Raw genomic sequence first — 21542 nt, 5'->3', positions numbered from 1 at the left:
AGCCAGGGTGGGCCGTGCGCCTCCTCCCCCCTGGTCCGAATTGGACTAGGAGAGGGGGGCGGCGCCCCCCTTTCCTTCTCCCTCCCCACTTCCTTCCCCCTCCTAGTAGGAGTCCTACTCCTACTAGGAGGAGGACTCCTCCTGGCGCGCCAATAGGGGCCGGCCGGCCTCCTCCCCTTGCTCCTTTATATACGGGGGCAGGGGGCACCCCTAGACACACAAGTTGATCCACGTGATCATATTCTTAGCCGTGTGCGGTGCCCCCTTCCACCATAATCCTCGATAATATTGTAGCGGTGCTTAGGCGAAGCCCTACGACGTAGTACATCAAGATCGTCACCACACCATCATGCTGACGGAACTCTACCCCAACACTTTGCTGGATCGGAGTCCGGGGATCGTCATCGAGCTGAACGTGTGCTAAAACTCGAAGGTGCCGTAGTTTCGGTGCTTGATCGGTCGGGCCGTGAAGACGTACGACTACATCAACCGCGTTGTGCTAACGCTTCCGTTGTCGGTCTACAAGGGTACGTAGATCACACTCTCCCCTCTCGTTGCTATGCATCACCATGATCTTGCGTGTGCTTAGGAAAATTTTGAAATTACTACGTTCCCCAACAATTACATGATAGATCCCATCCAACCCATCACCGTCCAGCAAGCCTACGATGGAATTACTCACGCACGGCGGTGAGCATCATGAAATTGGTGATGGAGGATGGTTGGTGATGACGATGGCGACGGATTCCCCTCTCCGGAGCCCCGAACTCCAGATCAGCCCTCCCGGGAGGTTTTAGGGCTTGGCGGCGGCTTCGTATCGTAAAACGCGATGATTTCTTCTCTCTGATTTTTTTCTCCCCGAAACTCAATATATGGAGGTGGAGTTGGAGTCGAAGAGGCAACAGGGGGCCCGCGAGGTAGGGGGGCGTGCCCCCCACCCTCGTGGAGAGACGGTGGGCCCCTGGCCTTCATCTTTGGCAGGTATTTTTCTTATTTTCTGAAAAGTGTCTCCGTGAAGTTTCAGGTCATTCTGAGAACGTTTGCTCCTGCACATAAATAACACCATGGTAATTCTGCTGAAAACAGCGTCAGTCCGGGTTAGTTCCATTCAAATCATGCAAGTTAGAGTCCAAAACAAGGGCAAAAGTGTTTGGAAAAGTAGATATGTTGGAGACGTATCAGAACGCATTAAAATTCAACGGAACAACAGCACGGGCCATCTATCTACAACAACATAGACATGCAAAATACTATCAAATACTAAGTTCATGATAAATTAGAGTTCAATTAATCAAATTATTTAAGAACTCCCACTTAAATAGACATCTCTCTAATCATCTAAGTGATCACGTGATCCATATCAACTAAACCATGTCCGATCATCACATGAGATGGAGTAGTTTTAAATGGTGAACATCACTATGTTGATCATATCTACTATATGATTCACGCTCGACCTTTCGGTCTCAATGTTCCGAGGCCATGTCTGCATATGCTAGGCTCATCAAGTTTAACCCGAGTATTGTGCGTGTGCAAAACTAGCTTGCACCCGTTGTATGTGAACGTAGAGCTTATCAATCATCACGTGGTGTCTCGGCACGACGAACTGTAGCAACGGTGCATACTCAAGGAGAACACTTATACCTTGAAATTTAATGAGAGATCATCTTATAATGCTACCGCCGAGCTAAGCAAAATAAGATGCATAAAGGATAAACATCACATGCAATCAATATAAGTGATATGATATGGCCATCATCATATTGTGCCTTTGATCTCCATCTTCAAAGCACCGTCATGATCACCATCGTCACCGGCTTGACACATTGATCTCCATCGAAGCATCATTGTCGTCTCGCCAACTATTGCTTCTACGACTATCGCTACCGCTTAGTGATAAAGTAAAGCAATTACATGGTGATTGCATTTCATACAATAAAGCAACAACCATATGGCTCCTGCCAGTTGCCGATAACTGTGTTACAAAACATGATCATCTCATAAAATAAAATTTAGCATCATGTCTTGACCATATCACATCACAACATGCCCTGCGAAAACAAGTTGGACGTCCTCTACTTTGTTGTTGCAAGTTTTACGTGGCTGCTACAGGCTGAGCAAGAACCGTTCTTACCTACGCATCAAAAACCACAACGCGGTATAGTGATTGCTTTTTGATCTTCATAAAGAATCATGTTCATTGAATCCGATTCAACTAAAGTTGGAGAAACAGACACCCACTAGCCACCTGTGTGCGAAGCACGTCGGTAGAACCAGTCTCGCGTAAGCGTACCCGTAATGTTGGTCTGGGCCGCTTCATCCAAAAATGCCGCTGAATCAAGAATCGACTAGTGACGGCAAGCAATATGTATATACCCACGCCCGCAACTCCTTTGTGTTCTACTCGTGCATATAGCATCTACGCATAGACTTCGCTCTAATGCCACTGTTGGGGAACACAGTAATTTCAAAAAAAAATCCTACGCACACGCAAGATCATGGTGATGCATAGCAACGAGAGGGGAGAGTATCGTCTACGTACCCTTGTAGACCGTAAGTGGAAGCGTTATGACAGCGCGGTTGATGTAGTCGTACGTCTTCACGATCGACCGATATAGCACCGAAGGTACGGCACCTCCGCGATCTGCACACGTTCGGCTCGGTGACGTCCCGCGAACTCACGATCCAGTAGAGCTTCGAGGGAGAGCTTCGTCAGCACGACAGCGTGATGACGGTGATGATGTTGCTACCGGAACAGGGCTTCGCCTAAGCACCGCTACAATATAACCGAGGTGGATTATGGTGGAGGGTGGCACCGCACACGGCTAAAAGATCAATGATCAACTTGTGTCTCTATGGGGTGCCCCCCTCCCTCGTATATAAAGGAGTGGAGGGGGGGGCCTCTCTAGGCGCGCCCCAAGGGAGTCCTACTCCCACCGGGAGTAGGATTCCCCCCCCCTTCCCTATGTTGGTTCTAGGAGAGAAGGAAGGAGGAGGAAGAAGGAAGGAAAGGGGGGCCGGCCCCCTCTCTCCCACTAAGGCCCAATAAGGCCGATATACCTCCCGGGGGGTTCCGGTAACCTCCCGGTGCTCCGGTATACTCTCGATTTCACCCGGAACCATTCCGATGTCCAAACATAGGCTTCCAATATATCGATATTTACATCTCGACCATTTCAAGACTCCTCGTCATGTCCGTGATCAAATCCGGGACTCCGAACTACCTTCGGTACATCAAAACACATAAACTCGTAATACCGATCGTCACCGAACGTTAAGCATGCGGACCCTACGGGTCCGAGAACTATGTAGATATGACTGAGACATGTCTCCGGTCAATAACCAATAGCGGAACCTAGATGCTCATATTGGTTCCTACATATTCTACGAAGATCTTTATCGGTCAAACCGCGTAACGGTATACGTTGTTCCCTTTTGTCATCGGTATGTTACTTGCCCGAGATTCGATCGTTGGTATCTCAATACCTAGTTCAATCTCGTTACCGGCAAGTCTCTTTACTCGTTCCGTAATGATACATCCCATAACTAACTCATTAGCTACATTGCTTGCAAGGCTTATTGTGATGTACATTACTGTGAGGGCCCAGAGATACCTCTCCAACAATCGGAGTGACAAATCCTAATCTTGATCCATGCCAACTCAACAAACACCATCAGAGACACCTGTAGAGCACCTTTATAATCACCCAGTTATGTTGTGACGTTTGGTAGCACACAAAGTGTTCCTCCGGTATTCGTGAGTTGCATGATCTCATAGTCATAGGAACATGTATAGTTATGGAGAAAGCAATAGCAACAAACTAAACGATCATCATGTTAAGCTAACGGATGGGTCAAGTCAATCACATCATTCTCTAATGATGTGATCCCATTAATCAAATGACAACTCATGTCTATGGTCAGGAAACATAACCATCATTGATTCAACGAGCTAGTCAAGTAGAGGCAAACTAGTGATACTCTGTTTGTCTATGTATTCACACATGTACTAAGTTTCCGGTTAATACAATTCTAGCATGAATAATAAACATTTATCATGATATAAGGAAATATAAATAACAACTTTATTATTGCCTCTAGGGCATATTTCCTCCACTTTACGCCGCGCCAGCGTCCGTTTTTGTCATCCCTCTCCCCGTGTTGTCATGATGATGGCCTACCTGTAGCCCAAAAGGGAACAACGTATACCGATGACCGGTCATTAAATGTCTGGTCGGTGGAGTGCTCTACAAGGCCACCCTTCCTGGTTGATGCGTGTCCCGTCTGCTCGGGGGCTCAGCCCCCGTGTGCGTCATGGCTGGCATCATGGGCCTCTTCGGGGGTCTTCTGTGACTTATTTTACCACGTGTGACCCACAATTTGCAGTTCCTGCACAAAGTAAATGTACCAAGGTATATTTTTTTCATGGTTATTCTTTTCCCAGCGTTAGATATTTCCGAGGAAACTTGGATACCTAACTTTTGTGTATACCCTGGTATCCATTGTTTCGTCAATAGCCTCCGGGCCCGCCTGCAACAGTCTGGTGATGGTCAAAGAGGCGAGCGTGCGCTCTTATCGTTATGCGGGTGGGGCCTAGAGCTGAATAACTGTGCTGGCCTTGTAGTTCCAAAATGCCTTGCTACTAGTGGGAAAAGGAAGTAGCTTCTGCATGGACATAAGGCCTCTCCCAATGCTTCACCGTGTACAGGTGCTAAGCCTTCCACATAGGCAAAAATTCTGATATGGTAAGTTATTTAAAAGGAGAGAGATGTGTGTGGTGATCCCAGAAAGAAACAATGCTAAGCACGTGAACCTAGGCAAAACATTTAAATGAAGGAAGCCCACCAATACATGAAGAGCTTTAGTTGCTAAAACATTAAATGAAGCAAGCTTAGCTACCAAAGCTAAGCACCTATGCATTGGGGAGTATAGTTGCTAAGCTATTTAATGTGCTTAGCACCTCATCTAAGCACCCATGCATTGACAGCAGCCTAAGAAATACGACTCTGTGCTTGGGGGGGAGGTTTTGATGTGACCATTCGGTAGCTACTAATGACTATAGTTTTGATTCTTATTCCAAGGTTGACTACCCCGAGGCCCAAGGAGGTCTCATTAAATGGAGGCCTCGGGGTTTTTGCTGCTCTTACCCGTGATCTCCCTTCTCCTTTAGGCGATAAAAGGCGCTTCCCGGGGCGGATACGGGCTCCACTACCTCCATAACCATCGCCATCCCCCCTCCCATTGTTTATGTTGTCGCCATGTTCCGGCATCGTCCTTCTCCTCGCAACTCCGCCCCTCTTTCTTCCACCTTCCTCCGCCCCGTCCACCGTACTCGGCTAGAGATGAGTGCGCTTAGTTTAGTACCAGCCCCAAGTGGTGAGGGCCCCGCCGCCTCCCCCCTGTCCTCTCCTAGGGTTGCGCCGCCCCCTAATCCTTCAGGGGTTCGGGCGGTTTTTCCCTCTCCCGTCCCCCTGCAGACTCAGGCTCCGCCTAGGGTTAGCATGGAGGCGGCCATGCCAGCACCGGTGGTTCCTGTCGTCCACAAGTTCCTCTTCGAGCACCCAGGGGGGATGGCCGTGATGGCCTCCGCACAAATACATGCCCGTTGCGCTTAGGCGATCCACCTAAGGGATGCTATATGCCATTTTGGCTCAAGGCGTCCCGTATCGCTCCGAAGTTGAGAGAACGCATCCAATCAGATCCCATCCAACTAGTGACGTTTAGTTAAGAAATACATTAATCATTATGTTTATGTTAAAGTTATACACCTAAGTTATTTTTCTCTCTAGCTTCACCCCTGGTAATAAAACTTTATTTTCATTCATAAGCACTGCATAGCAGGCACCTATAATACAACTTCCATGAATCGCAACACATACCTTGAATCTCTCCTGCTATAGTCACACATCTTATCACGACTGTGATCTCAACTTTATTCTTTATGCAATATACGCGCTGCTACGTACATGCACGCATGCATGCATACCCTAGTATGGGCTCTGCCCCACGTAGTTGCCCGGCGGGTTGTAGCTGCAGATGATGAACACGTCGTCGCTGCTGTCGCAGACGACGCGGGCGCAGCCGATGGCCGTCGAGTCACGCCACACCACCTGCGTGTAGTGCCCGCACGAGTCGCCCTCCGGGGCCGAGCAGCTGTTGCTGCCGTGGTCGTAGTACTGCTTCTCCGACACCCACGAGTTCACGGCGTCCGCCGCCGTCCACTGGGTCCCGCTGCCTCCGAAGAGGTTCTCCCCGTACGGCCGGCCATCGGGAGTATGTATCAGCTGGCAGTCGCCGCGGCGCTGCTCCGCGTAGTTCTGCGCGTACGCCGCCACGTTGTCGTCCCAGGTCACCGGCCCGACGCCGACGTCGGCGCGCGCCGCGTTGTGGGGGTCCACAAAGTCCTGCGGCGAGTTCTGGGCCGCGACCGCCATGGCGGACGCGAGAGCTAAGAGCAGTACTACTGCCAGCTTCGGCGAGTACTCCATCGCTAAGGCTTACAAAAGTGAGGGAATATGTACAATCTTTTTTCCTTTTTGAGGGAAAGGAAATATGCACTATCTGTGAATGTATCTGTGATGATGAGATAGGGTGCTGCGACCATGAGTAGTGTATTTATACTGCATAAGTTCCATGGTAAGTAGGGAAGCTTGGAAAGTTGAGGAAGGTTATGTTCCTTGCACCGTGTTTCTTAAAGGGAAGTTTAACAAAAAAAATCTTGACTGGTCAAATTCGAGAAATTCAATCCAAGTACGTAATATTTTTCATGAGACAGCAGGAATTCCATGCACCTGCGCTGAGGGTAAACTCTAGTACGACTAGAATGAAAATTGAAAAGGAATTAGTACGATATTGTGGAATAGTATAATGAAGGCTTTTCAATTCTTGTGGTTCTCAATCGAGTCCTGACGTTCTAGATCACTTGTTTGCCCATGATTACCGGAGTAATATTGCCATCCAAAGTACGTGTTGGAGTAGGTGCTCTGGAAACGCAAGTGCAAACTGTGGAAAAAGGTGCGTTGTCCGGATCGTTGCGTCAATTAGTCATGTCATCTTTCCAAGATTACCTCTGTGTGCCGATGTGTAGTAATCTTCGACTTGTCTTGCTCGTTGTCCGGTGGAAAAAAGTGTAATGTATTATTTCTTCTGAGATTACCTCTGCGCGCACATGGTGTAGTACGACGTATCTTCATCATTTTTTTTCATAACAATTGTAGGTGTTCACACGCATGCGCATACACTTAACCTTATAAGCACATATGCATACTTCCTTATTAGCATCATTGAGATATTGAGCCGGCATAACATTTTGAGATTGACGAATTCGCCTGTTCGTAGTCGACAGGAACGTCTTCTCCCATTGAACGAACATTGTCAGAAAGGCTAAAATATATTTAGAAAAATACAAGCACCGGTGTTAAATCTAAAACTTAAACCCTGGGGATAGTTATATGACAAGAAACCTAACTAACCAAGCTACGCTCAGTTCACATGCATCTTCGCCATTCGATTTTATGGTACATATGTACATGTCGCCTTCATTGTACGAGATCAGGTCAGGCCTTCTCAGTTGTGACGTAAGTACTTGGGCTTGGTTGGTCCATAGTATGATCGGTACTAGCTAGATTTCAGTTGACTGAGATTTAGCCAAGTCTTAATCGAGTCGAATGACGTTATCATATTTACGTACAAATAACATATAAAAATAAACTAAAAAATAGCGTTGATGTCTTTGTATGATCTCATATAGAGTTTGAGTCAGCTGAGATTTAGCAAGTCCATAGAAAAGAAGACCTAAAATTGTGAGTGGCTAAACGAATCTTTACCTAATATTAGAAAGAGGGACCTAGGAAGACTTTGATTCATAGGAATTTTATAGGATTTGTGGAGAATTAAAATTCTTAGGAATTTTTTCTACATTGGTCGTTTGATTCGTATTTTTCCAAAGGAATCACTTGTACTACATTCCATAAGAAATCTAACAACCACTCCAACCTTTTAGAAAAATCCTTTGTTTTTCCTGTGATGAAATCAAACAAACTAAAATTCGGTAGAATTCAAGAGCATGACATTTCAATTCTATGATTTCCCTATTTCTGCTTTTTACAAAACTACGAAACAAAGAAGCCCTGAAGGGAGGATTTCTTTTCCTTTATAGTTTAGAGACTTTATTAAATCATTGTCATATCCTTTAGAACAATTGGAGCCAAGAAATCAAGCGATGGTCTCTCCAGACCTCACATGCCATCTTAATAAAACCAAAATGAGCAAGTTCATGTGAAGCTACATTTGCTTTTCACCGGCGGTGTATAATTGTCGCCCAGCTGAAGCTTGTCATTAAACTTTGACAATTATCAGTGACAATCGCCCCCGAAGGGCAGTACTCCAACGGGTTCTTCCAGGCTTGAACAATTTTCATCAAGTCATTCACCATCACAAGGGCAGTGAATACCCAATTCTGCTATTAGCTGTAGACCCTCAATAAATCTTCAGCCTCTATCGATGGAACATCCAACCTTTGAATGCTTGTACCTACATGAAGCAACAATGAATCCCTAATTTTTTTTAGGGGTAATGAAGCCCCAAATGAGTCATGAAGAAGAGTCCCGAGGCCACGTTGTCGCCAGAGCTATAAGCATTGTTGAGGAAATCGTTGACTGGTAGCTGCTCTGTTGGCTGGCGGGTAGGGGACTAATAGGATAACTGGCAAGTTAATCGGTCATTTAATCAGTTAATCTAATGATTTATCAGTTTATCAACTAATCGGTGACCCTACGAGTAGGGATTAATCGGCAAGTTAACTGGTTAATCGGGTGAATTCTTGAACAGGGGCTATAAGTGAGATATAGCCCTAGGACGTGGACCGACCCAACACTGTACCATGACTTTTTATGTTTCCATTGTTTTGTGCAGCTTTCTTCGGGTTATTTTTCATCTTACTTTTTTCCTTTGTATTTCTTCATTTCTTCATTGGTTTTCCATGGTTTTTTTGTTTCCTGTTTTTCTTCGTTTCTTCATGGTTACCACTAGAATGTTTCTTCATGGTTTTTTTTTTCTTTCCTTCTCTTTTTCTTGTTCTTTTTCTTTTTCTCTACACATGTTTGCTTCTATACAATGCACAATTAAGTGTACACGTACAACATTTTCTTGATACACGTTGACAATTTTTCAAATACATGATGCACTCCCTCCGTTCCTAAATATAAGACCTTTTAGAGATTCCAATATGGACTACATATGGAGCAAAATGAGTGAATCTACACTCTAAAATATGTCTATATACATACTTATGTAGTCCATTTTGAAATTTCTAAAAGGGCTTATATTTAGAAATGGAAGGTATTATTAAATGCATGTTTTGAACATTTTGTATACACATTAACAATTTTTTAAATACATGATGTATATTTTTTAATGCATGTTTTAAACTTTTTTTTGAATACATGGTAAAAAAATCATATACACGTTTGAACAATTTTAATGGCAATATACATTTTTGAAAACTATGCAACATTTTTTCCTATTTTCCTTATTTTATTTACTTCTCTCTACACATGTCTACATTTTCGTAAATATTGTACATTTTTTGTATACAGCAAGAACATTTTCTTCTACATGTTTAACATTTTTTCAATATTGATTAACATTTTTCAAATATATGTTTTGATGTCTATTTTTTCATACACATTGTATACTTTCGGTATATACATCTAAAACATTTTTTATACACGTTTAACATTTTTAAAATACATGATTAACATTTTTCAAACACATTTTTTGAATATGTGTTATAAGTTTTTTAAATACACATTGAAACAGTTTTGAATGATATGAAACATTTTTTAAAACTACACGGACATTATTGTAGATTGTATAAACATGTTTTAAATGTCATGAACATATTTTTGAAATGCATGAACATTTTTTAAAATGTAACATATATTTTTGAATGGTAAAATATAATTATTTCGAATTGAAATAATAAATAAATTGTATAATAATTTTTTAGATGTCACATACATTGTTTTCATGGCCCAGCATCTGTTCCTTTATTTTCCTTCATATACATCCCTCTGAAATCAACGTTTTGCTCAGCAAGGCCCAAGACAAAAGGACCGCTTCTCACGATGGCATATTTTAGAGTGTACCTCATTTGTACAATAATGTCCGTGTATTTTTATACAGTTGTATCTCATTTGTGCATTTATATCTATACCAATATAAAAAGACCCAAATAGGCATATCCAAATCATCTCAACCGTCAAAATTATGTTACCTAGTGGTTCAAATCGCTCCAATGTTGAGCAGCAAACATGTTTAACGCTCTAATTACCCAGCACTACTATTGGTTATAAACACGTTTTGACTCAACGCTATCCCTTAAAATTTGTCATGTAATTAATATTCTACCATTCCCGCGAAAAAGTAATTGATATCTTACCAAATATCAACATACAACAAATATATCTTACCTAATATTACATGCAACTAATATCCTACCTAATATAAACGTGCATTGCACGTCCATTATTACTAGTTGTCCTAGAGAGAGAGACTAATTTTGTTGCTCATGAATTAGAAAATTTGGCTCAGGGCCTCTTTAGCCTCTTTTTTTTTTTTTTTGCTGAGCCTCCTAGTCTCCTAGCGAGTTCAACCATCTCTTATTAAGTGATGTAATGCTGTTTGAAGATTACCTCTATAACCCAATTGCTATAACCGTCCGGTGCCAAAGACTGGCGCGAAGCACGTACGTATCGAAGCTCGGAACTGAGCAGGCAAGCCTCGTCCATTGCGGCATTGCGTATCTCTTCCTTCTTGGCGCCCTTGACGTATCCTTGAATTAAAAAGAAAATGTCACGCCGGGGCAAATGCAAAGCGCACGAATCTTAACGGAAATTTTGGTAGGGTTTACAAACTCCTAGACTCCGGAGACCCAGCACGCCCACGCCCAGCTCCGCCAGAACCAACCCTAGCCGCCGGGGCGCAGCGCAATGGCCGCCTCCCGCAATCGTGCCTTCGCCTCCGTCGTTTTCACGGCGATCGCTTCCTGCGCAGCAGCGCAGACGCCGGGAGGCCCGGGATCGGACAACTCTATGGATTTCTCGGACGTGATGGCCATCTCCTTCTTCATGGCCATTTTCTTCCCCGTCTTCGTCGTCCTCCTCGCGTTTGCCTGCCTCCGCCTGTACCGGCCGCCAGACGAACCCCCGGCCACCGAGAACTCTTCGTCGGAGTGGCCACACTCGCACCACAAGGAGGGCCTAGACGCCGCCGAGATCGCGGCGCTGCCGCTAGTGTCCTACCGCGACGTCAAGCAGCACCGGATCAGCGACGGCCGGATCGACCCGCTGGAGTGCGCGGTTTGCCTCCTGGAGTTCGATGACGACGACAGCCTGCGCCTCCTCCCGACGTGCCCGCACGCGTTTCACCCGCAGTGCATCGGCCTCTGGCTCCGAGAAGCACGTCACGTGCCCGCTCTGCCGCGCCAGCGTCCTCGACCCGCCGCCGCCACTAGGGCCAGATCAGGAGCTGGAAACGCCGGCGCCACCCGGCTCGCCGCCTGTTCACGATCACCATACGGTGGTGCTAATCGAAGACGACCCCAGCCGCAGCGAGGAGGAGGAGGACAGTGCCAGGATCCTCGCGAGGACGCGGCGCGAGGCCGGGCGTGAGGCGCTGCCGCGGTCGAACTCGACGGGGCACGAGCGCGCCGGCCGGATGGAGCGCTTCGCGCTGCGGCTGCCGGAGCACGTGCGCCTTGAGATCCTCATGTCGCACAGGCTGAGGCACGTGACGAGCGCGGTTGCGTCCGTGCGCGTGAGGGAGGGGAGCGCCCACGACCCATCTGCCGGCGGGAATTCGGTACGGAGCGCCGTGGCGAGGCTCTTCTCACTTTTCGCGCCCGGGGATGGGTGGAGTGGCGACGTCGAGGACAAGTCCGGGGGGTCGTCTCGCTGGCGGCGCGATGACTCTACGCGGGGAGCAGGGGAAGACAAGAGAAACGATTGATGGAAATGAGAGCGGAGCATTGACCCATTGAGGTAGAAAATGATTTGGTAGTTGTGTTGGTTTGGTTGTGAACCTGTGAATCTGTGATCAGAGAATTGGGTCAATTTTCCTTCAGATTTTCAAGAAACAGAGCGTGAGTGATGGCATTCTATTTACTCCGTAGTAGTAACTGTTCCAGGATTCAGTATTGAACTGCCAGAGTGAAGATTTATGTAATGTCACATACTCCGGGAACCGTCAGAGTATTTTGTTACCGGGAACCACTATTATATAGGGATCAGATTACTGATTCCAAGCGATCCATCGCCGTAAGATTAGAAGCTTCCCGAGGTCTGATTGCATATGGTATATATAGGAGACGTGCGCCAGCCAGGCCAGGCAAAATATGCCCCTACATTCTTTTTCTTCTTTTTTGGATCATGTGCTCGACCACTTCCTCCTTTGACAGAGCTGTGAGCAGTTTGTAGTGGGACCCACATCTGCGATGTTGAGATCGTAGGTGGGGAAAAACTTTCAGCTTAGCAGGGACCTCAATCCGCCACAAATTTTTTCGAGCAACATCCGCCACAAATTTGACCACCCCTTCTCCTCGGCTATGTTACAAGAACCAACCGTCCCGAAACGCCAGCTTTCACATCGCACTTTTGTCCCGACGAGCATGAGATAAGCAGAACGCAATGTAAAACGAAAACTGTTTGGGCGCGCCGGCGAACTTTAGGCCGGACGTGTCCACGCGCACTTCGCCCCAGCCATACATCAAACGACACGTAGGACACGGGACCACCCACACGCTGCCTTCAACCTCGCGCGGATCTCGGCCCCTTGACGTAGCATCTCTACCACCCCTCCCCCTCTCGCGCAGATCTTCCCAATTGCAGCGCGTGGCGCAGCTTGACGTTGCAGCCCCGCTCATCTTCCCACCTCCCTTTTTTTCCTTCCCTCTCTTTTTTTTCCTCCTCCTCCTCTCTTCCTTTTTTGCTGCGACCGCCGACAGGCCAAACGCCAGGACGACCGAGGTGCCCATGCTACAACCATGGTACCCGTGCCCGTGCTACAACCATGGGGAGAGTTTTCCCGTGTTACAACCATGGACACAAAAAGTTACATCCAGTAGATAAAAAAGCTTCAATCAGACAACGGAATACAAGTAAAGTTACAACCGTTTGACAAAAAGCTTCACCCCGCAAATGAAAAAGCTGCAACAAGAGATTGAGAAATCTTTCTCGACGACGGCCATGGCGTCTCTCCGTTTTTTTTGCTGCAATCGCAGAGTTAAAAGTTGCAACCCCGGTGGTGTAGAAAGCTTCAGCTGGCCTTGCTAAAAGCTTCAACTGCGAAGCTACGACGAGCGGCGACGGCAGAGCTGTATCCGCGCACGGTGGTCGGGATGCTACAACTGGCATTTGGTTTTGCTACAACCAAGGAAAACAAAGCTGCAACAGGTGGCCACGGGAGCTGCATGCTAGCGGCGACGAGCGACATCGAACTACAACTGGCGACAACGAGAGCACCGTCCACCGGGCTGCGAGGAGCGGAGGACCAGTCGCCAAGAGGTAGGGGCTGTGGGGGAGATGCAGGTGAGGGGGGGAGGGGGTGGAGAGATGCGAACGCGGTGGAGGAAGACGATGTACCTGCGGGAGGAAGATCCAATGATGGTATTGCACGCAATTGTGTAGCTGTGGGCCGACCGGCCCAAATTTGGGCCGACGCGCCGGCACAGATCATTGCCCTGTAAAATTCCCTTTTCTTTCAAAATTCCACAACCAAAAATCCAGGATGCTACGGAGGGATACTCAACATAGTTGCAGTGTCCATAGGGAAAAAAGTGTACCAGATAACCTCATCGTTGGACGATGCATACGTACCATCTACGAGCCCTTGACTAACAGAGGAGGATTGTCGGTTAGAGCATCTGCAACATATGACACAAAACAACGATCGTGCCCAAAAAATTATTGTTTGGGGCATTTTGGGCCCAAGTCCAGCTGCCTTATCTCTATTTGGTGCCCAAAAAGCTTTTGCAAATGCCCTAAATGTTTTTTGCTACAAGTGATGTATATTTGCAGCAACACTGATTGTTGCCGAAAAACAAAAATGGCTGTCACCGTGAACCCAGCCGCTAGTGTAAACTTTCATAGCCGCCACCCCACTTCACAGTCCTACGTGCCGGTCGATTCCGGCCACCGGCTACAGTCACCACCACCCCGCCGACCATCGTGAACCTTGTCGTCTCATCCCGCCCATCGGTGACCTCCAACCCGACTTCCCCAACCGTGTGGCGCTCGCTAAATGGACACCCCGTCCCTGCGACATCCTAAGCGCCGTTTGTCACGAACCCTTCCCCACCGAGCTCGCAATGCGGTTGCCCCATCCCACTGACATCCCCTAGCTCATGTCGTCGTCCTTGAGCACCTCGCTACAGCTCCTGAGCTCTTGCCACTGTTTCCGAACTTTCCCGCCATTGGATTCTGCCATCACCATCGGTGTCCCCGTCGAGCTCGTCCTTGCCATCAGATACGCCGTGCAGCCATCGAAAGGTCATATTTCATGTGGTTTTCAGTTTTTTTTGGCACCAATATTTTGGTAACTCCACCTCAAATTGGCTTTTACTCGTTCGTTTCAACTGCTTTAGATTGATATGATGTTTGTCCTCTATTGTATTCACTCATTGTTATCTCTTATGTTTGGTTTTTCTTTTGAGTATTGCTTCGGACCCTCTATTCTTCTTCACATCCAATCTACTATAAGTCTCCGCAAAGTGTGCTAACTGAAACAGCTCATGTTCAAACAAGTGTCGTTGACTGCGTCTTACCATGACCAACACTAAAATTGTTTTGGCACCGGCTTAAACTCCCACTCCACCTTATCGTATCAACACTACACATGGTGTGCGGAGCCGAAGCGACAACCTTACACCAAAATGGAAACCGAAACACTTGACAGATCATGCGTCATTTGCTCCTTTAAAAGCAAACTTATGTTTGTGACCTTTAAAAAAATGTTGATAGAATTCAAATAAAGTGTTTGTGACCTTTGTAAATTGTTCAGGCATTTCAAAAAATATGAATGTGCCATTATTAAAAAAATTACAATGTAAAAATATATTTGAATAATTCAAAAAACAAATCATACCATTCAACAAAAATACTTACATTAAAAAATGATTACTTACATTAAAAAATGTTCATGCTTTTCATAAAAATATCCGTGCCATTTAAAAAAAGTATTATATACAATGTAAAAAAATCCATAATTTAAAAATAATTTTCTGTATAATTTGAAAATATATTTAACATTTATTGAAAAAATGTTCAAAACATGTATTTCAAAAGAAATTTTAATCATGTAAAAAACTCAATGTGGGTAAAATATGTTTAAGCTGTAAAAAATGTACAACAGCTGTTGAAAAAGTAGACATGTATTGACAGAAAAAATATTTTAAAACTAAAAACGATAAAAAATACATAGAACCGAAAGAAGAAGAAAACACACAAAAGATTCCAAAACTGATCATACCGGTCCCAACAGATTATAAAACCGATTAGACCGGTCTGATTGGTTTGTTTGAAGGGTCTGTCTAGGACACATCTAGATGTTACATAACTAAGCTGATGTCCACTCTGTTTGTGGTCTCAAAGTGTGCTTACTGAAATAGCTCATGTTCAAACCAGTGTCGTTGACTGCGTCTTACCATGACCAACACTACAATTGTTTTGGCGCCCGCTTAAACTCCCACTCCACCTTATCGTATCAACAGTACACATGGTGTGCGGAGCCGAAGCGACAACCTTACACCAAAATGGAAACCGAACCACTTGACAGATCATGCGTCATCTGCTCCTTTAAAAGCAAACTTATGTTTGTGACCTTTAAAAAAATGTTGATAGAATTCAAATAAAATGTTTCTGACCTTTGTAAAATGTTCAGGCGTTTCAAAAAAATATGAACGTGCCATTATTAAAAAAAATTACAATATAAAAATATATTTGAATAATTCAAAAAACAAATCATACAATTCAAAAGAATTGCTTACATTAAAAATGTTCATGATTTTCATAAAAATATCCGTGCCATTTAAAAAATTATTATATACTCCCTCCGTTCCTAAATATTTGTCTTTCTACACATTTCAAATGACTACTACATATGGATGCATGTAGACATATTTTAGAGTGTAGATTCACTCATTTTGCTCTGTATGTAGTCACTTGTTAAAATGCCTAGAAAGACAAGTATTTAGGAACGGAGGGAGTACAATGTAAAAAAGAATTGCATAATTTAAAAATAATTTTTCGTATAATTTGAAAATATATTTAACACATATTGAAAAAATGTTCAAAACATGTATTTCAAAAGAAATTTTAATCATGTAAAGAACTCAATGTGGGTAAAATATGTTTAAGCTGTAAAAAATGTACAACAGCTGTTGAAAAAGTAGACATGTATTGAAATAAAAAAGATTTTAAAAATAGAAATCTCTCCCTAATAATAAAGTACGGATTGAGTCTCCGGGTTCACCGTCACGGAGCTTTTACCAAAAAGTCCCTGAAATTTATAACGATCAACCCGCACTCCACCCCTGACGTTCGCTCGATCGTGCCACCCTCGTGTTCGATCGATCGTGCCTTATGTCGCACGCTGATTGGGCCTATTTTTTTAGGGGCGCTGATTGGGCCTATTGGCACCTGGGCCTTAGCCTATGTTGTTTCTTCTTTAAGCTTTTGCCAATAGCTGGCGCAGGAACATTGTCTCAAAAAAAAAAACTGGCACACGAACAGGAAACCCACTAGGGCATGAAAAGGAACTCCCACGAAACGATCTAGAATTCAAACCGTAGAGCCAAGCCGATGGCCATAGGAGTCTTCTTTCCCTACATACTATAATTTCCAAGTTGTTTTCCCTGTTTGTTCTCTCCCATCTCACGTGGACAGGATCTTGAATAGCGAGACCCCAACGGCCACGGCAGACAGATCTTGATGGAAACGAGGAGCACGCCGAATAATGCGGCGATGAACGCCAACAAATCATCTTGTCTACCTTCCACAGGTTGGCAGCGCCACAGACGTCGATTAGCCTGGCCATGGCGGTGAAGTTGATGCCGGAGAGGATCACGTTGGGGCTGTTGTGTAAGAGTGGCTTAAGAAAAAGGAGCGTGACCAACACCGTCGCCGCCACGTCGAGGAGAGACGCCAAGCTGCCATGGTGATGACGCGGCGACGCAGAGAAAGCTTTCGTCTCTTGATTGCTTTCGTCTCCTCAACTTGGCGAAGCTGAGTGCAATATTTTTCTTCCTATGCAGATACACGCGATAATCAGATGGGTTGGCGTACGTCCAATCTTCTCCATTCAATTCATCGTGAACTTTTGGTGAGACTGTAGGATTTGCCAACCGCAGGGACACCACCGGCTAGGAGTAGCGGCTGGCCCAATCCGGCTCATCCACTTTTCTCAGCTCGTCGAGCGAGACGCCAAGAAGGCTTAGAAGAACATGGCTGATGACATTGCGCAACAGGCCTGCCCTGGCGAGGCCTTCACAAGAGGCTGCAGGAGGCGCAAGATGAGGTGAGCCGCGCGAAGCACCAGCGAAGGATGCCGGCGGCAGTGGGTAGCCAGGTAGAGGTCGATGGGGTCGATGAGATAGCGGATGATGGGAACAGGAGCATGAAGCCAAGACGTACATGCACACTTGCTCAGATGGTTGATGCTTGAGGTGGTTCTTACATATGGTGCTGTTCTGATGAAGTGGACATGGAGGTAGGAAGGGACTAGCTAAAATTTTCAATGTGAGTACATATGGTGCAAACGTTGTTGTCCTTTAGCCATTGCGTTGAGGAAATCCAGAAGCCCTCCCTCCCATTGCTCTACCCCTTGCATTAGTCCATCCTGAAAACTGTGACGTGATATTCTTTCAAAATTTGGTGAAGCTGCATCTGAACATGGTATTCTTCTAGGAGTGTGTCCCATTTTTTTTGTGTGAATGTACTATTGGTTGAGCAAAGCAAGACAGAAGATGATGAACTTAAAGATGTGCATAAAAGGAATTCCGGTATTTTTATTGCTATAGAAGTACAAAAAAGAGAGGGCTAGACTGTATATTTCTGGCATCAAGTATGATGAGTATGATATTGTCGTGTAGTGCACGTCCGAGTAGCTAGGAAATGGCACACACGGCTATTGTCGTGTAGTGCACGCCAATATACCTAAGGAGGTGACGCGATCCAGCAAAGTAGAGGTGTTCCAATGGCGTTCCGGCGTCGGCTCACCTTGATATGGGCTGGTAGATGGAGTGGCCGAGGAGCCCAGATGTCGGGACATCCAAGAACGACGATGCCAAGGATGACCATCTTGGTGTGCATTACTGTGCTATCATACCCATGTCCAGTTGCATCACGTTGTCAACCAGGCGAAGCGGTAGAAAACTCACGGAGCAATAACTATGACTAATCTTTATTTTTTTAATCCTTTGCAACACACGTATTATTCTGCAAATGGCTATTTTGCATTATTTGAGCATGGCACAAACACAAGCATTTCACATACATAACATGCATGCTCTTTCTATCTCAAATTTCTTCTTACGCCGCTGTCTCTCTTTGCCTCTCTCTGAGTAAACCTTGATGTCGCGACATTCCCGACCGACGCCGTTTGTCCTCCACAAAGCTCTCCACTGGTGTAAATCCGTCATTTTATTTTACGGAGAATCCTCTCGCCTTCGCTGTATGCGGCCTTGTGACTAACTCTATCCGCTCAGGTTTTCAGGAGTTGTGTTCCCCTAGATGCCGGCACGGTGTCTCCGGCTGGGCTACCTTGACGCCCTCTACGTGGTTTAGACCATGCTTATTGTGGTACGATGTATCTTTTTTTTCCGTTGCAACGCATGGGCATATTTGCTACTGGGCTACCTTGATGTATCTTTTTTTCCGTTGCAACGCACGGGCATATTTGCATAATTTAAAAATAATTTTTCGTATAATTTGAAAATATATTTAACACGTATTGAAAAAATGTTCAAAACATGTATTTCAAAAGAAATTTTAATCATGTAAAGAACTCAATGTGGGTAAAATATGTTTAAGCTGTAAAAAATGTACAACAGCTGTTGAAAAAGTAGACATGTATTGAAATAAAAAAGATTTTAAAAATAGAAATCGATAAAAATGCATAGAACCGAAAGAAGAAAAACCACACAAAAGATTCTAAAACTGATCATACCGGTCCCAACAGATTATAAAACCGATCAGACTGGTCTGATTGGTTTGTTTCAAGGGTCTGTCTAGGACACATCTAGATGTAACATAGTTATGTCATATCTAAGCTGATGTCCACTCTGTTCTTGGTCTATTTTTTTTCTTAGTTTTTTTTTGTTTCTTATTGTCGCATTATATATTTGTGGGAGTTTAGATGTGACATCCTTAAAAACATCTAGATGTGAATTAGACAAGCTGTTGTTTCAACTACTACTGTAGTATTGGGCCGGCCCGTTTGTGGAGCGCCGAGGTAGAAGAGACCGTGGCGCAACAGGGGAGAAATATCCGTGGCGGAAAGATAGAGCCACGTCGACGTGCGGCATCGCTACTCCATCTCCGCCGCCTTGGCATTGACATCGGACATCGGCCGGACTCGCCGTCTTCGAGATCGTCGAAGCGACACTACAGAAGTTGGAACAACAGGGGAGGATGCCAAAGCGACCCTCGGACGGGCGCGTCGGCCAGAAGCGCCGCCGCCGGCGCCTATACCTCGTCACGAACGACGGGGAGGCGATATACGGCATCCGCAAGTTCGATCTACCGTCGGACCCTCCGTCCTCCGCCGATGACGACGGCCACGCGACGGCGCAGCGCCTTCCGAGGGCCGTCGTCCGCCTTGAGGCTCCGGCGAGCAGGTTCTTCGCGGCTAAAGGCAACAAGATCATGGTCATGGATACCAGCCAGTGCGAGCGCATCGTCCCCGTCTTCGGCGTCCGCACGCGGTGCATCGCCCTCGTCCCTCGCAACGGCTCGCGACCCACCTGGCCCATGTATCTGCCCGTCGGCGGGAAGCTCGCCGCCCTTGACGACGACTCCTCGGAGCTGCTCCGTCCGTGTCTGTGGGGATGGGGGTCCCAGGATAGGCTCCCGAACCCTCCGTTCGATCTGGAGGACATGACCGCCCACTGCGCGCACCCGGACGGCCGGACCGTCTTCGTCAGCTCCAAGGCCGCCACTTTCTCCCTCGACACAGCGTCTAGGGGTGCTGCGTGGAGGCGCCATGGCGAGTGGAAGCTGCCCTTCGCTGGCCGTGCGCACTTTGACCCCAGGCTCGACGCCTGGGTCGGGCTCTCCGGCGACTCCCCGGACACGCTCGGCTACCTCTGCTCCTGCGACGTCGTGCCCACCGACCCCAGCAGCAACATGGAGTCCCCGCCGGCGTGGAAGCTTAGCAAGGAGAAGCTCTTCTGCGAGGACCCAGCCGAGCAACACGTCGGAGCCAGCCTCGTCTACGTGGGAGTCGCACGCTTCTGCCTTGTGCAGTACTTCTCCGTTGTTGAAGACGATGCCGCCGGCAGCTCTGGTAATGACGAGCCGGAGATGGAGGAGGCCATGCCACCGTCGTCTCCTCGCTATAGGCTTCGATGACGGCGTTCTCTCTCCTGTATGACAAGAAAGGAGACCTGCGGGCTGAGACACCAGCCACACCACGCCGGGTTGGATGCTACCAGCTGCCTGCGCCGTCAGAGATCCACGAGTTGCGGGATCCTGTGGCGTTCTGGTTGTAATGGAAGCCATGAGCATATTCAATACTCGATGATTACAAGTGCGTGTACTGGCATTATGAATCTGTTTGCTGCATTTCATGAAGGCTCATGAAGGCTCCCTAGACGTTGAAAGACTGAATTATGGGGTGATTACTCTAATTCCTAAAGTCAATGGGGCCAAAAAATCCAAGAGTATCGGCCTATCTGTTTGTTGCGGTGCCCTTACAAACTCATTACCAAAGTGTTGGATAATCGAGTGGCGATGTTTGCTGATAAGCTCATCAGCCGGCACCAAAACGCTTTTATCAAAAAACGTAACATTATGGATGGAATACTTACTTTGCATGAAGTGTTACACCACACACATATAAAAAAGAAATGTGGGATAGTCCTAAAACTTGATTTTGAGAAGTCATATGACAAAGTGAATTGGGATTTCCTCTTAGAATGTCATAGAATGAGAGGCTTCAATGAGAAGTGGTGCGGCTGGATTAGCCAAGTTCTACGAAATGGCACTATTAGTGTCAAGATCAATAACACTGTAGGCCCCTATTTGCAAAGTAGTAAGGGGGTGAGGCAAGGAGATTCCATATCTCCCTTTCTCTTTAATCTAGCGGCTGAATGCCTTTCGAAAATGATTTTCAATGCCCAGAAAAATAATTTGTTTAAAGGGCTGGCAGCAGACCTCATTCCAAATGGAGTTGTTGTCTTGCAGTACGCAGATGATACTGTTCTCTGCATTGAGGATGATATAGATATACTTGTTTGAACTTATGTCTGGCTTGAAAATCAATTTTCT

At 46.0% G+C, this 21542-nt stretch overlaps 1 protein-coding gene and 1 pseudogene across 1 annotated transcript; one reads left to right on the top strand and one right to left on the bottom strand.

Annotated features, from left to right (window-relative positions):
* Positions 1-5800: 5800 nt before the first annotated feature.
* Positions 5801-6572, bottom strand: LOC123108032 (pathogenesis-related protein 1). The gene has a single exon (XM_044529898.1). It carries the CDS (start codon positions 6486-6488, stop codon positions 5988-5990), a length of 501 nt encoding a protein of 166 aa, XP_044385833.1. The 5' UTR covers positions 6489-6572; the 3' UTR covers positions 5801-5987.
* Positions 6573-10931: 4359 nt separating this feature from the next.
* LOC123108031 (E3 ubiquitin-protein ligase ATL6-like) lies at positions 10932-12148 on the top strand (annotated as a pseudogene).
* The last annotated feature ends 9394 nt before the right edge of the window (positions 12149-21542 follow it).

The sequence above is a fragment of the Triticum aestivum genome, chromosome 5A (genome assembly GCF_018294505.1).
Source record: "Triticum aestivum cultivar Chinese Spring chromosome 5A, IWGSC CS RefSeq v2.1, whole genome shotgun sequence".
Taxonomy (NCBI): domain Eukaryota; kingdom Viridiplantae; phylum Streptophyta; class Magnoliopsida; order Poales; family Poaceae; genus Triticum; species Triticum aestivum.
Note: the sequence above shows the minus strand (reverse complement) of the source record. Positions and strands in the feature narration are given on the sequence as shown.